A 16,256-nucleotide genomic window follows, 5' to 3' on the forward strand; every position below is an offset into this window, starting at 1 on the left:
CTCTCTCTCTTACCTCCGCAGCAGATGATGGCGGCCACAAACAGGGCCAGGTCACTGTCATCCAGCTCCAGCCCGTTGAATTTCATGGCGAACTGGAACTTGGGTTCCATCATGTCGCTGAAGGGCCTCCTCAGACTCTTGAGAAACTCCCTGGTGATGAAGCCCGATCCGTAGGCCACCAGGAGGCCGTCCTTGTTCATACATGAGGCCAGCAGGGCGAACAGCGCCTCATACACTCCATACTTCAGCAGAGTCACCTGGTCGTTCAGGTCCAGGCTGGAGAAGCCGGGGACAGACTTGGCGAACTCAGTCAGCTCTGTGACCGTCTCCACGGAGGTGCACTGGCAGCAGTGGAAGATGCGTACCTCAGCCTCCTTCTCCAGCAGATGGCCCCCAGCCGTGCCCACCATCTTGGCAACAAGGGTCTGCTCTGCCAGCTGGAGGGTATCCATGTCGTGGATGACAAATGGCTGCAGGGGCATGAAGGGAGACAGGGTGGTGAGGAGACATGCATTTTGATTGAGCTAAAGCACGGATCTTCCACGCTCCGGATTGAATCTAGGCCATAGTCTGTAGTAATGTGTAATGAATGACAGCCCATTATGTAGCAACGTTGGTAGATAGGAATGGCCCTATTTCAAACACTTGCCCCTAGAAAGACCCTGTGGAAAAGGACAGGTATTTGCAATATTACTACTACTAGAGTGAGGAACCATATGTTACAAAAACAGTCCTGCCTACATTTAAGGATAGACAGCCTAAATAACATTTACTGACAGAAAGAAAGGAAATATGTTATTTCAGGAAGTTTAAATCCTTATTGTGACATAATCTGAGCCCTGTCCTTGACCCTAGAGTAAATTAAGAACTCCCCCGTCTCAAAACCTATAATGTATTTTATTGCCGTTATGAATCTGGCGAGGTTAACTTGTTTCTACTGAAATATGTTTAGGGACAGGGCAAACAGAGTCTAGATTAGCTGTGATGTCCTACGCTGTAGCAAAATAAACAGGCAAATCTAATATACAGTAATCACGTGTGTACCCTTAGAGACGGAGCCATGTCTTACTGCTGCCTGTGTTCCTGCCTGTGTTCCTCAACAAGCACTGCAAAGACACCAACTCAACATGTTTCCAACCGGAAATACACAAGGACTGTGTTTACTTAAATAAACCCAACAGTTATCTAACTCTACTTTGCAACGGGTTAAAAAAGAACACGTTTGTTTTTAGAGTGTAAGGCTGCTAAACAACTGTCTGTGGGTCACTGTTTTGGTGGGGCTGTTTTGGAAGTAGGCTACACTACCAGATATGCAGTGGGGAAAGTTCCCACAGGTGCCAATCCAGCACCTGCTCCTGTATATCAAACCCAGAGCTCTGATACGTTAATGGTGCGCAAACAATAAACTCCGTGCTAAACACAGTTTACTCAACTCACAATATGATACGCTCCCAACATTTGACTGGCAATGCATGCCAAAATAGTATTGTTGATGGTGGCAACTGGGTGAAAGGCAGAGCCGCTTGATCAACAACAGAAAATGTGTTCAATCTGTGCATTCTGTATGCAGAAGGCACGACACTGTAAAAAGAATGAAAAAATATTCAACGTATAATTGTAAGGCAACCAGCTGCAATAGGATTGTGTTTGCTCAACATTTGGGAATATTGCTGAACCAATATACAGTTGAGTGAACAAACTTTAACACATTAGCTCCAATTCTTGCCCATTTGAAGTCCACTCAACTCACAGAATAATGCTGATTAAACAATTGATTAAGTTAGCTGTAACAGCTGTTGAATGGAGTAGACCAAGGCGCAGTGTGGTTAGTGCTCATCTTTGTAATTTAATGGAAAAAGAGAACACTTTACAAAATAAACAAAAGACAACAGCCAAACAGTTCTGTCAGGTAATAAATGACTAAACAGAAAATAACCACCCCCAAAACCCAAAGGAAAACAGGCTGCATAAGTATGGCTCCCAATCAGCAACAACGATATACAGCTGTCCCTGATTGAGAGCCATACCCGGCCGAAACAAAGAAATACCAAACATAGAAAAAAGGACATAGAATGCCCACCCCAACCAAAATAGAGACATAAAAGGATCTCTAAGGTCAGGGCGTGACATTAGCTTTTTTTTTTTTTACAGTGTACTGGAGAGTGTTTGGGTAAATTGAGACATTTTTTACATTCTGCATCACTCCGTCAAGGGAAATATTGTGTTTTTTTAATAAAAGAGATATCTATATACACTGAGTGTACAAAACATTTCCATGACAAAGCTATGATCCCTTATTGATGAAACTTGTTAAATCCACTTCAATCAGTGTAGATGAAGGGGCGGAGACAAGTTAAAGAAGGAACTTTAAGCCTTGAGAGAATTGAGACATGGATTGTGTGTGTGCCATTCAGAAGATGAAAGGTCAAGACAAAATACTTAAGTGGCTTTGAACGGGGTATGGTAGTAGGTGCTAGGCACACCGGTTTGAGTGTGTCGAGATCTTCAACGCTGCTGGGTTTTTCACGCTCAATAGTCTCCTGTGTGTATCAAGAATGGTCCACCACCTGGACAACCAGCCAACTTGACACAACTGTGGGAAGCATCGAATTCAACATGGGCCTGCATCCCTGTGGAACGCATACGACACCTTTTAGTGTCCATGCCCCGACGAATTGAGGGCAAAAGGGGTGTAACAAACACTTTGTACTTTTTATTACACTTTTAACATAGGCCAGGCCCTGTTGTTACCTCATATCCCTGCAATAATGCCTTGCATTACGCCTGGTAAGAAAACACTTTAATTTGCTTAACTTGCCATTGGCTCCAACATTGGCAAAATTTTCTCCATGGCCAATGGCTCAACTTACCCCAAGGCAAACCTTTTAACTATATTAGCTTACACAGCTACAAGGATGCACTTTCATGCTAGATTTAGGACCTCATATTGAAGCTTATAAAGACCCCAACTGATGTATAGAACAATCTTAAAATTATCTACTTTGGTTTAGATCACCACCATCTGAATTTGGCTGTGCCCGGAGTATCCCTGAAGTACCCTTCATGTGCATTTTACCAGTAGGTCTATGGTCTCATGAGTCTTCTCAAGTACCCCCAGCTGATAGGCCAAGTACCCCCAGGGGTCCTAGTACCCCTGGTTGGGAACCACTGGTTTAGATACAAGTATCATCAAACCTCTAACACAATAAATTCATTTGACTTGGCGAAAATCACTTTTTTGGACCTAACTTTCTTATCACTTTTTCAATGTGGTTTCTTCCTCCACAGACTCCATGAAATTATGACCTCTTCCTAAATATTTGGTCACATGATTAATTTTGTGTACAGTGCATTTGGACCCCTTCCCTTTTTCCAAATGTTGTTACATTACAGCCTTATTCTAAAATGTATTAAATAGAAAATGTCCCTCATCAATCTACACACAATATCCCATAATGACAAAGAAAAAACAGTTAAAAATTGTTTTTTGCAAATGTATTAAAAATACAAAACAGAAATACCTTATTTACATAAGTATTCAGACCTTTTGCTATGAGACTCGAAATTGAGCTCAGGTGCATCCATGTTTCCATTGACCATCGTTGAGATGTTTCTACAACTTGATTGGAGCACCTGTGGTAAATTCTATTGATTAGACATGATTTGCAAAGGCACACACCTGTTTATATAAGGTCCCACAGTTGACAGTGCATGCCAGAGCAAAAACCAAGCCATGAGGTCTAAGGAATTGTCCTTAGAGCTCTGAGACAGATCTGGGGAAGGGTACCAAAACATTTCTGCAGCATTGAAGGTTCTCAAGAACACTGTGGCCCCATTCTTAAATGGAAGAAGTTTGGAACCACCAAGACTATTCCTAGAGCTGGCCACCTGCCAAACTGAACAATCGGAGGAGAAGGGCCTTGGTCAGGGAGGTGACCAACAACCCGATGGTCACTCTGATAGACCTCCAGAGTTCCTCTGTGGAGATGGGAGAACCTTCTAGAAGGACAACCATCTCTGCAGCACTCCACCAATCAGGCCTTTATGGTAGAGTGGCCAGACGGAAGCCACTCCCCAGTAAAAGGCACATGACATCCTGCTTAGAGTTTTGCAAAAGGCACCTAAAGGACTCTCAGACCATGAGAAACAATATTCTCTGGTCTGATGAATCCAAGATTGAACTATTTGGCCTGAATGCCAAGCGTCACATCTGGAGGAAACCTGGTACCATCCCTACGGTGAAGCATGGTGGTAGCATCATCATGCTGTGGGGATGTTTTTTAGCAGCAGGGACTGGGAGACTAGTCAGTAGAGATCCTTGATGAACATCTTCTCCAGAGCGCTCAGGACCTCAGACTGGGGCGAAGGTTCACCTTCCAACAGGACAATGACCGTCAACATACAGCCAAGACAACACAGGAGTCTCTAAATGTCTCTAAATGTCCTGAATAAATGGGTCTGAATACTTTATGAATGCACTGTATGGCTTCCTGCAAACAAGCCTGGCTCAACTTACACCTTGGGCTCAACTTTAACCTGTTATGGCTAGGGGGCAGTATTTTCACGGCCGGATAAAAAACGTACCCGATTTAATCTGATTATTACTCCTGCCCAGAAACTAGAATATGCATATAATGATTAGCTTTGGATAGAAAATACTCCAAAGTTTCTAAAACTGTTTGAATGGTGTCTGTGAGTATAACAGAACTCATTTGGCAGGCCAAAACCTGAGAAGATTCCAAACAGGAAGCGCTCTCTCTGACCATTTCATGGCCTTCTTGATTATCTCTATCCAATACAGGGGATCTCTGCTGTTACGTGACACTTCCTACGGCTCCCATGGGCTCTCAGAAGGCGGCAAAAAGCTGAATCGTGGCTTTGCAGGCTCTGGCTGAAAAACATTGGCGCGTTTGGATAGTGGCCGGTCACAGTACTATGAAACTGAGGCGCGTGCACGAGTCGACACCATTTTTTACTTTCTTTCTCTTTGAACGAAAACCACCACTCCCGGTCGGAATATTATCGCTTTTTTACGAGAAAAATGGCATAAAAATTGATTTTAAACAGCGGTTGACATGCTTCGAAGTACGGTAATGGAATATTTAGAATTCTTTTGTCACGAAATGCGTCGTGCGCGTGACCCTTATTTACACTTCGGATAGTGTCTTGAACGCACGACCAAAACGCCGCTATTTGGATATAACTATGGATTATTTTGAACCAAACCAACATTTGTTATTGAAGTAGCAGTCCTGGGAGTGCATTCTGACGAAGAACACCAAAGGTAATCGGAGTTTGGTGAAGGCTCAACTTGCTGGGTGTCTAAATAGCTAGCCCTGTGATGCCGGGCTATGTACTCAGAATATTGCAAAATGTGCTTTCACCGAAAAGCTATTTTAAAATCGGACACCTCGATTGCACAAAGGAGTTCTGTATCTATAATTCTTAAAATAATTGTTATGTTTTTTGTGAACGTTTATCGTTATAGTAAATTCACCGGAAGTGTTCGGTGGGAATGCTAGTTCTGAACGTCACATGCTAATGTAAAAAGCTGGTTTTTGATATAAATATGAACTTGATTGAACAAAACATGCATGTACTGTATAACATAATGTCCTAGGGTTGTCATCTGATGAAGATCATCAAAGGTTAGTGCTGCATTTAGCTGTGGTTTTGTTTTTTGTGACATTATATGCTAGCTTGAAAAATGGGTGTCTGATTATTTCTGGCTGGGTACTCTGCTGACATAATCTAATGTTTTGCTTTCGCTGTAAAGCCTTTTTGAAATCGGACAGTGTGGTTAGATAAAGGAGAGTCTTGTCTTTAAAATGCTGTAAAATAGTCATATGTTTGAAAAATGGAAGTTTTTGTATTTTTGAGGAATTTGTAATTCGCGCCACGCCTATCATTGGATATTGGAGCAGGTGTTCCGCTAGCGGAACATCTAGATGTAAGAGGTTTTAACCCACTCTCCCCTCAAGGCATTGCTAAAGGCTATGCTAAAGGCTATGCTAAAGCTAAACTGAGTGTCTATCCATACAGTGTAGTTGGTCCACAGTTTCTGCTCACTGTTTACAACACTGTGATACCATGAGCTCATTGGGAAACTTGGAGAAGATCAAACCATGCTCTTAGCTGCTTGGACTGAATCACTTCTAACAACTGGACTAGACTATCATTAACTCTAGTAACTAGTAACTGGACTAGACTACTGAACTCTGAGTAGATACTCAAGGGATAATGCCAGAAAAGCCGGTGTTTGCAAGATATATTGGCACGCCTGCAAACAGTGGCAGCTCTGCTTCTAGCTCCTAAGTAACTTAGCTATATTTTGTTTTTTTTGGTGTGTTATTTCTTACATTATTAGCCCAGAATGTTTTTTAAATATTACATACAGCCAGAAATAACTTTTGGAAAACAGAGCGGTGGTAACTCACCAGCATTACGGCCAGGAATACGACTTTCCTGAATTGGATCCTTTACTTGTATCGCCCAGGGCAATTTAACTTATCCCAGAGGCTGCTCCAAGACGTGGCCAGAAGAGAAGAGAAGAGGTATTCGGAGTGGACTTCTAGTCCGACTCAGGAGGAGGGCACACCATCCACCGCTTCCGAGTATATTACTCACTAATGTCTCTGGACAATTAAGTCGATGAGATCAGGGCAAGGATCTCCTTCCAGAGAGACATAAGGGACTGTAACATACTCTGTTTCAGGGAATCATGGCTCTCTCGGGATATACTGTTCCCGTCCATGCAGACAGGAGTAAAGAACTTTCCGGGAATGAAGAAAGGCGGGGGAGTATGTTTCATGGTTAACTACTCATGGTGTGATTGTGATAACATACAGAAACTGTATATTTTCCCTCAAGCCGATACCACAACAACCCTCAAGGAACTACACTGGACTTTATGGAAACTGGAAACCACATATCTTGAGGCCGCATTTATTGTAGCTGGGATTTTAACCAAGAAAATGTAAAGAAAACGCTATGGAAGTTCTATCAACACACTGACTATAGTACTCGCTTAGGAAAAACACTAGGCCACTGCTACTCGCATTTTCGAGATGCCTACCAGGCCCTACCCTGCCCTCCCTTCGGCAAATCAGATCACTACTCTATTTTGCTCCTCCCTTCCTATAGGCAGAAATTCAAACAGGAAGTACCCGTGCTAAGGTCTATTCAACGCTGGTCTGACCAATCAGAATCCATGCTTCAAGATTGTTTTGATCACAAGGACTCTGATATGTTCTGGGTAGCCTATGAGAATAACATTGACGTTTACACGGACACGGTGACTGAGTTCATCAGGAAGTGTATAGGGGATGTTGTTCCCAAGGTGACTATTAAAACGTACCCAAACCAAAAATGGATAGATGGCAGCATTCTTGCAAAACTGAAAGGGCAAAAAACTGCATTTAACCATGGCAAGGTGACTGGGAATATGGTTGAATAAAAACAGTGTACTTATTCCCTCCGTAAGGCAATCAAACAGGCAAAACGTCAGTACAGAGACAAAGTGGAGTCAATTCAATGGCTCAGACACGAGACTTATGTGGCAGGGTCTGCAGACAATCATGGATGACAAATGACTGAACTAGCACTCACTTCTGTCACAATGAAGTGCTTTGAGAGGCTAGTTCAGGATCATATCACCTCTACCTTACCTGACACCCTAGACCTACTGCCATTTGCTTACTGCCCCAATAGATCCACAGATGATGCAATCACCATCACACTGCACACTGCCCTATCCCATCTGCACAAGAGGAATACCTACATCAAAATGCTGTTCATTGACTATAGCTCAGCCTTCAACACCATAGTACCCTCCAAGCTCATCATTAAGCTCGGGGCCCTGGGTTTGAACCCCGCCCTGTGCAACTGGGTCCTGGAGTTCCTGATGGGCCGCCCCCAGGTGGTGAAGGTTGGAAACAACACCTCCACTTCACTTATCCTCAACACAGGTGTGCGTACTCAGCCCCCTCCTGTACTCCTTCTTCCCCCATGACTGCGTGGCCACGCACGCCTCCAACTCAATCATCAAGTTTGCAAATGACACAACAGTAGGAGACCTGATTACAAACAATGACGAGACAGCCTACAGGGAGGAGGTGAGGGCCCTGGCAGAGTGGTGCCAGGAAAATAACCTCTCCCTCAACATCAACAAAATGAAGGAGCTGATCGTGGACTTCAGAAAACAGCAGAGGGAGCACGCCCCTATCCACATCAACGGGACCGCAGTGGAGAAGGGGGAAAGCTTCAAGTTCCTCGGCGTACACATCACTTACAATCTGAAATGGTCCACCCACACAGACAGTGTGGTGAAGAAGATGCAACAGCGCCTCTTCAACCTCAGGAGGCTGAAGAAATTTGGCTTGGCCCCTAGGACCCTCAAAAACTTTTACAAATGCACAATTGAGAGCATCCTGTTTTGCTGTATCACCGCCTGGTACGGCAACTGCACCGCCTGAAACCGCAGGGTTCTCCAGAGGGTGGTGCTGTTTGCCCAACACATCACCGGGGGCACACTACCTGCCCTTCAGGACACCTACAGCACCCGATGTCACAGGAAGTCCAAAAAGATCATCAAGGACATCAACCATCCGAGCTATCATCCAGAAGGTGAGGTCAGTACAGGTGCATCAAAGCTGGGACCGAGAGACTGAAAAACTGCTTTTATCTTAAGGCCATCAGACTGTTGAATAGCCATCACTAGCCGGCTACCACCTGGTTACTCAACCCTGCACCTTAGAGGCTGCTTCCCTATATACATATTCATGGAATCACTGGCCACTTTAATAACGGAACACTAGTCACTTTAATAATGTTTACAAACTGCTTTACTGATCTCATATGTATATACTGTATTCTATTCTAATGTATTTTAGCCTTTGATTTGATTTGATTTTCAGTTGCCAGAGACGCGACCCAGTCATTGTCTTTTTGTTCTGTATCTATGGACGCGACCCAGTAGTTCGTTCTAAATGTTCCATTGCCATACTGGCTGCCAACGTTCTTATCCCTTGCTTGCTACTGTAGCTAACCAACTACGGCTAACTTCCGGTCACGTCAAACAGTGCAACCAGAATAAAAACAGTTGCTGCATTTGCGTTTGTTTAAGCTGTTTTGTAGTGACATTTTATTTGGATACATCCATAACAATGAGCTAATGAGTCGCGATTTCGCCTGGCATAGAAAATGTGCTCTCTCGTCAGGACACTGTTGTTCAGAGTAGCTAGCCAACAACACAGCTAACACAATCACTTCAAACTTAAACTGGAAAGGCTGTAAACTAGCTGCACTTTGTTTATTTTGACCTTTTTTCAATTTACATTTCTTAGTACATACAGTTGAAGTCGGAAGTTTACATACACCTTAGCCAAATACATTTAAACTCAGTTTTTCACAATTCCTGACGTTTAATCCTAGTAAAAATTCCCTGTTTTATGTCAGTTAGGATCACCACTTTGTTTTAAGAATGTGAAATGTCAGAATAATAGTAGAGAGAATGATTTATTTCAGCTTTTATTTATTTATTTTATTTCATCACATTCCCAGTGGGTCAGAAGTTTACATACACTCAATTAGTATTTGGTAGCATTACCTTTAAATGATTTAACTTGGGTCAAAAGTTTCGGGTAGCCTTCCACAAGCTTCCCACAATCAGTTGTGTGAATTTTGGCCCATTCCTCCTGACAGACCTGGTGTAACTGAGTCAGGTTTGTAGGCCTCCTTGCTTGCACACACTTTTTCAGTTCTGCCCACAAATTTTCTATGGGATTGAGGTCAGGGCTTTGTAATGGCCACTCCACTACCTTGACTTTGTTGTCCTTAAGCCATTTTGCCACATCTTTGGAAGCATGGTTGGGGTCATTGTCCATTTGGAAGACCCATTTGAGACCAAGTTTTAACTTCCTGACTGATGTCTTGAGATGTTGCTTCAATATATCCACATCATTTTCCTCCCTCATGATGCCATCTATTTTGTGAAGTGCACCAGTCCCTCCTGCAGCAAAGCACCCCCACAACATGATGCTGCCACCCCCGTGCTTCACGGGTGGGATGGTGTTCTTCGGCTTGCAAGCCCTTTTCCTCCAAACATAACGATGGTCATTATGGCCAAACAGTTCTATTTTTGTTTCATCAGACCAGAGGACATTTCTCAAAAAATTACGATCTTTGTCCCCATGTGCAATTGCAAACCGTAGTCTGGCTTTTTGAAGGAGGTTTTGGAGCAGTGGCTTCTTCCTTGCTGAGACGCCTTTCAGGTGATGTCGATATACGACTCGTTTTACTGTGGGTATTGATACTTTTGAACCTGTTTCCTCCAGCATCTTTATACTATTGTTTGTACAGATGAACACGGTACCTTCAGGCATTTGGAAATTGCTCCCAAGGATGAACCAGACTTGTAGAAGTCTACAATTTTTTTTCTGAGTTCTTAGCTGATTTCTTTTGATTTTCCCATAATGTCAAGCAAAGAGGCACTGAGTTTGAAGGTAGGCCTTGAAATACATCCACAGGTACACCTCCAATTTACTCAAATGATGTCATTTAGCCTATCAGAAGCTTCTAAAGCCATGCCATAATTTTCTGGAATTTTCCAAGCTGTTTAAAGGCACTGTCAACTTAGTGTATGTAAACTTCTGACCCACTGGAATTGTGATACAGTGAATTATAAGTGAAATAATATGTCTGTAAACAATTGTTGGAAAAATTACTTGTGTCATGCACAAAGTAGACGTCCTAACCGACTTGCCAAAACTATAGTTTGTTAACAAGAAATTTGTAGAATGGTTGAAAAACAAGTTTTAATGACTCCAACCTAAGTGTATGTAAACTTCCGACTTCAACTGTATCCATAAAAATTATGCCAGCTGATTGATGTTTTCGACTGGCTGAGAAACGCTGCTTGCCTGTCTGTCTTGTCCCGACAAAAGACACGTTCATTACTATGGGAGATCGAATTTGAGATCGAATTTGAATATTGAAACAATGTTGCAAATGTTAAAGAGACAGACAGCAAGGTTTATACAAATATCCACTGTTGAAAATTAAATGTTAGTCTAAAAGAAATGTGAGATAATGTCTAGATTATTTTTATAGTGGAGATAAAGTTTATAAATAGCCTGGCTGGGCTGATGAGACAGTGGATTGCGCAGTCAGATGGAACAGAGTAAATAGGCATTTTAACGTCATATATTTTAACTTGTGGAATAGACACCGGCTGGAATGCGGTTTTAAGCAATCAGCATTTAGGATAAGAACCACCCATTGTATAAAGAGAACTAAAGACTCACCACTGAACAGAGAACTACAGACTCACCACTGAACCGAAGAACTCAGATTCACCACTGAACAGAGGAACTACAGACTCACCACTGAATAGAGTAACAACAGACTCACCACTGAACAGAATAACTACAGACTCACCACTGAATAGAATAACTACAGACTCACCACTGAATAGAATAACTACAGACTCACCACTGAACAGAGGAACTACAGACTCACCACTGAACAGAGGAACTACAGACTCACCACTGAACAGAAGAACTACAGACTCACCACTGAACAGAATAACTACAGACTCACCACTGAATAGAATAACTACAGACTCACCACTGAACAGAGGAACTACAGACTCACCACTGAACAGAGGAACTACAGACTCACCACTGAACAGAGGAACTACAGACTCACCACTGAACAGAGGAACTACAGACTCACCACTGAACAGAAGAACTACAGACTCACCACTGAACAGAGGAACTACAGACTCACCACTGAACAGAAGAACTACAGTCTCACCACTGTACAGAGGAACTACAGACTCACCACTGAACAGAGGAACTACAGACTCACCACTGAACAGAGGAACTACAGACTCACCACTGAACAGAAGAACTACAGTCTCACCACTGTACAGAGGAACTACAGACTCACCACTGAACAGAGGAACTACAGACTCACCACTGAACAGAAGAACTACAGTCTCACCAGTGAACAGAGGAACTACAGACTCACCACTGAACAGAGGAACTACAGACTCACCACTGAACAGAAGAACTACAGTCTCACCACTGAACAGAGGAACTACAGACTCACCACTGAACAGAGGAACTACAGACTCACCACTGAACAGAGGAACTACAGACTCACCACTGAACAGAGGAACTACAGACTCACCACTGAACAGAAGAACTAAAGACTCACCACTGAACAGAAGAACTAAAGACTCACCACTTTTTTATTTTTTCACCTTTATTTAACCAGGTAGGCCAGTTGAGAACAAGTTCTCATTTACAACTGCGACCTGGCCAAGATAAAGCAAAGCCGTGCGACAAAACTGACCAGTGAGCTGAGACAAGGTGGGGCTTTACCTAGCAAAGACTTATAGATGACCTGGAGCCAGTGGGTTTGGCGATGAATATGTAGTGAGGGCCAGCCAACGAGAGCATACAGGTCGCAGTGGTGGGTAGTATATGGGGCTTTGGTGACAAAACAGATGGCACTGTGATAGACTACATCCAGTTTGCCGAGTAGAGTGTTGGAGGCTATTTTGTAAATTACATCGCCAAAGTCAAGGATCGGTAGGATAGCCAGTTTTACGAGGGTATGTTTGGCAGCATGAGTGAAGGAGGCTTTGTTGTGAAATAGGAAGCCGATTCTAGATTTCATTTTTGATTGGAGAAGCTTAATGTGAGTCTGGAAGGAGAGTTTACAGTCTAACTAGACACCTAGGTATTTGTAGTTGTCCACATATTCCAAGTCAGAGCTGGCCAGAGTAGTGATGCTAGTCGGGTGGGACGGCAGCAATCGGTTGAAGAGCATGCACTTAGTTTTACTAGCATTTAAAAGCAGTTGGAGGCCACGGAAGGAGTGTTGTATGGCGTTGAAGCTCGTTTGGAGGTTTCTTAGCTCAGTGTCCAAAGAAGGGCCAGATGTATACAGAATGGTGTCGTCTGCGTAAAGGTGGATCAGAGAATCACCAGCAGCAAGAGTAACATCATTGATATATACAGGGAAAAGAGTCGGCCCGAGAATTGAACCCTGTGGCACCCCTGTTACTAGCCTAGAGGTCCGGACAACAGGCCCTCCGATTTGACACACTGAACTCTATCTGAGAAGTAGTTGGTGAACCAGGCAAGGCAGTCATTTGAGAAGCCAAGGCTATTTATTTTACCTTTATTTAACTAGGCAAGTCAGTTAAGATAACTATTGAATCTGCCGATAAGAATGCGGTGATTGACAGAGTCGAAAGCCTTGGCCAGGTCGATGAAGACGGCTGCACAGTACTGTCTTTTATCGATGGCGGTTATGATATAATTTAGGACTTTGAGCGTGGCTGAGCTGCACCCATGACCAGCTCGGAACCCAGATTGCATAGCGGAGAAGGAACGGTGGGATTCTAAATGGTCGGTGATCTGTTTGTTAACTTGGCTTTCGAAGATTTTAGAAAGGCAGGGCAGGATGGATATAGGTCTATAACAGTTTGGGTCTAGAGTGTCTCCCCCTTTGAAGAGGGGGATGACTGCGGCAGCTTTCCAATCTTTGGGGATCTCAGACGATACAAAAGAGAGGTTGAAAAGGCTAATAATAGGGGTTGCAACAATTTTGGAGGATACTTTTAGAAAGAGAGGGTCCAGATTGTCTCTGATCCAGATTGTCTCTGGTCCAGATTGTCTCTGATTTTGCAGCTCTTTCAGAACATCAGCTGTCTGGATTTGGGTGAAGAGGGGGGGGGGGGGGGGGCATGGCCGGCATTGATTATCGTAGATTTATCGGTGGTGACAGTGTTTCCTATCCTCAGTGCAGTGGGCAGCTGGGAGGTGCTGGGAGGTGCTCTTATTCTCCATGGACTTTACAGTGTCCCAAAACTTTTTGGAATTAGTGCTATAGGATGCACATTTCTGTTTGAAAAAGCTAGTCTTAGCTTTCCTAACTGACTGAGTATATTGGTTCCTGACTTCCCTGAAAAGTTGCATATCGTGGGGGCTATTCAATGCTAATGCAGAACGCCACAGGATGTTTTTGTGCTGGTCAAGGGCAGTCAAGTCTGGGGTGAACCAAGGGCTATATCTGTTCTTAGTTCTACATTTTTTGAATGGGGCATGCTTATTTAAGATGGTGAGCAAAGCACTTTTGAAGAGCAACCAGGCATCTTCTACTGACGGGATGAAGTCAATATCCTTCCAGGATACCCGGGCCAAGTCGATTAGAAAGGACTGCTCGCTGTGTTTTAGGTTTTAGGGAGTGTTTTAAGGGAGCGTTTGACAGTGATGAGGGGTGGTCGTTTGACCGCAGACCCATATGCATGCAGGCAATGAGGCAGTGATGGCTGAGATCCTGGTTGAAGACAGCAGAGGTGTATTTAGAGGGCAAGTTGGTCAGGATGATATCTAAGAGGATGCCCATGGTTACGGATTTAGGGTTGTACCTGGTAGGTTGCTTGATCATTTGTGTGAGATTGAGGACATCTAGCTTAGATTGTAGGATGGCCGGGGTGTTAAGCATGTCCCAATTTAGGTCACCTAACAGTACGAACTCTGAAGATAGATGGGGGGCGATCAATTCACATATGGTGTCCAGGGCACAGCTGGGGGCTGAAGGGGGTCTATAACAAGCAGTATACCTGGATAGTATGACAGAACTCTGTATGCTATCTCTGCAGTAGATTGCAACTCCGCCCCCTTTAGCAGTTCTATCTTGTGGGAAAATGTTATAGTTAGGGATGGGAATTTCAGGATTTTTGATGGCTTTCCTAAGCCAGGATTCAGACACGGCTAGGACATCCGGGTTGAGTGTGATAAAGCAGTAAATAAAACAAACTTAGGGAGGAGGCTTCTAATATTAACATGCATGAAACTGAACCACTGAACAGAGGAACTACAGACTCACCACTGAACATAGGAACTACAGTAACAGTTTGGTCTGTGTTACATGTGGATGTGTATTTCAACTGACCTGTGACCACTGACCGCTTACTGACTGAATCCTTTCTGACATCTTCTTTATGACCCTTGCCACACCTACACCCACCGATGATGGAATTCACCAATTCACCAGAAACATAACCCTTATCCCACCCATATAGTCTACTCTTGGAGTCCACAGATCTAAGGGCAAAATCTTTAAAGAAAGATGAAGGGAGTGGTTTCCAAACACTGTTAATAATGGTCCATTATGAGTCAGGGTCATACAGAGTGTCTCTTCATAAAGTATATTCAGACAGATGTGTCCTAGAAATGTATTTCTGTCATTGCATGATTCTTTGGCTCCTATTGGGTAGTTGTTGCCAGGTTATATTGACACATAAGGACTGTTTGATTGCCCATTTCATCACATTTAAACTGGATCCAAATGCAGTCTACACACTCCAAAGGGAATCATTCAAAATATAATATTGGACCCTTCTGGTTGCACAAAAAATACATATGGTGTAATCATTAGGGTTGCAACAAATAGTATGGCATTTCCAATATTTGAATTATTCCCTTTGGGCATTGAGTTTCAGTTTGGTCCAACATGCTCGCATGCATGCAAGCAAGCCTCGATCCCCCCCACTTCCACACACTGCTCTTACTGGAGTGCTGGTCTTTCCGGTGAGGATGGTGCGGGCTTTGGCCTTGTTCATGTTGAAGTTTTTGAGGTACGCCTCATAGATGTGCCTGGCCAGAGTCTTCTGGTCAGCCTGCTCGGGGTCCTCCACCTCCCTGTCCCCCGTCTGGATCTCTGCCTTCAGCTTCAGCTTCTCTGACTGGGGCATCCGACCAAAACGGATCGCTAAACAGAGAGCAGAGAGGAGGTTGTACAGAGGAGAGGAAGAAAACACATTAGGTGCAGCATGGCAGTGACGAGGACATGTCATTTCTATTTAATTAAACTGCAATGGACAAAGATGTATCTGTTTTGCTGAGACAGATATGCAGACGCATGTCAATTATATGGTATATTGTTTATCAAATCAACATAAGAAAGATATGGAGGTTCAAGACAACTGAGTACTGTTTGCCAAATCATGAACACTGTTGTTTTAAGTTTTCTAGATATCAAGACAGGTTATGGATCCCTGGAGACATGAGTTTAATGTCCTGTATGTTTCAGGAACAGTTGAGAGAATTGGTGGTAGGATGAGGGCTAGTTGAGGATTAATGTGTTAGCACGCTAAAGAAAATAGGACAAATCAGGTAGCTAGTGTGTCTGTGTGTGTGTGTGTGTGTGTGTGTGACTCTGATCCTATGTGTCTAGCT

The 16,256-nt window shown here is 43.5% G+C and overlaps 1 protein-coding gene across 2 annotated transcripts in view; it reads right to left on the minus strand.

The window, feature by feature from the left end:
• Positions 1-16,256, minus strand: part of LOC106584489 (peroxisome proliferator-activated receptor alpha) — a 66,274-nt gene that overhangs the window by 5,117 nt on the left and 44,901 nt on the right. For both annotated transcript variants that reach the window (XM_014169857.3, XM_014169858.3), the window contains exons 5-6: positions 15,590-15,789; positions 14-470 (exon numbers count right to left, since the gene is read on the minus strand). In XM_014169857.3, coding sequence (XP_014025332.1) covers positions 14-470; positions 15,590-15,789 — 657 coding nt within the window. The remainder of the gene's footprint in view (positions 1-13; positions 471-15,589; positions 15,790-16,256) is intronic.

This window comes from Salmo salar, chromosome 23, assembly GCF_965601325.2.
Source record: "Salmo salar chromosome 23, fSalSal1, whole genome shotgun sequence".
Taxonomy (NCBI): Eukaryota; Metazoa; Chordata; class Actinopteri; order Salmoniformes; family Salmonidae; genus Salmo; species Salmo salar.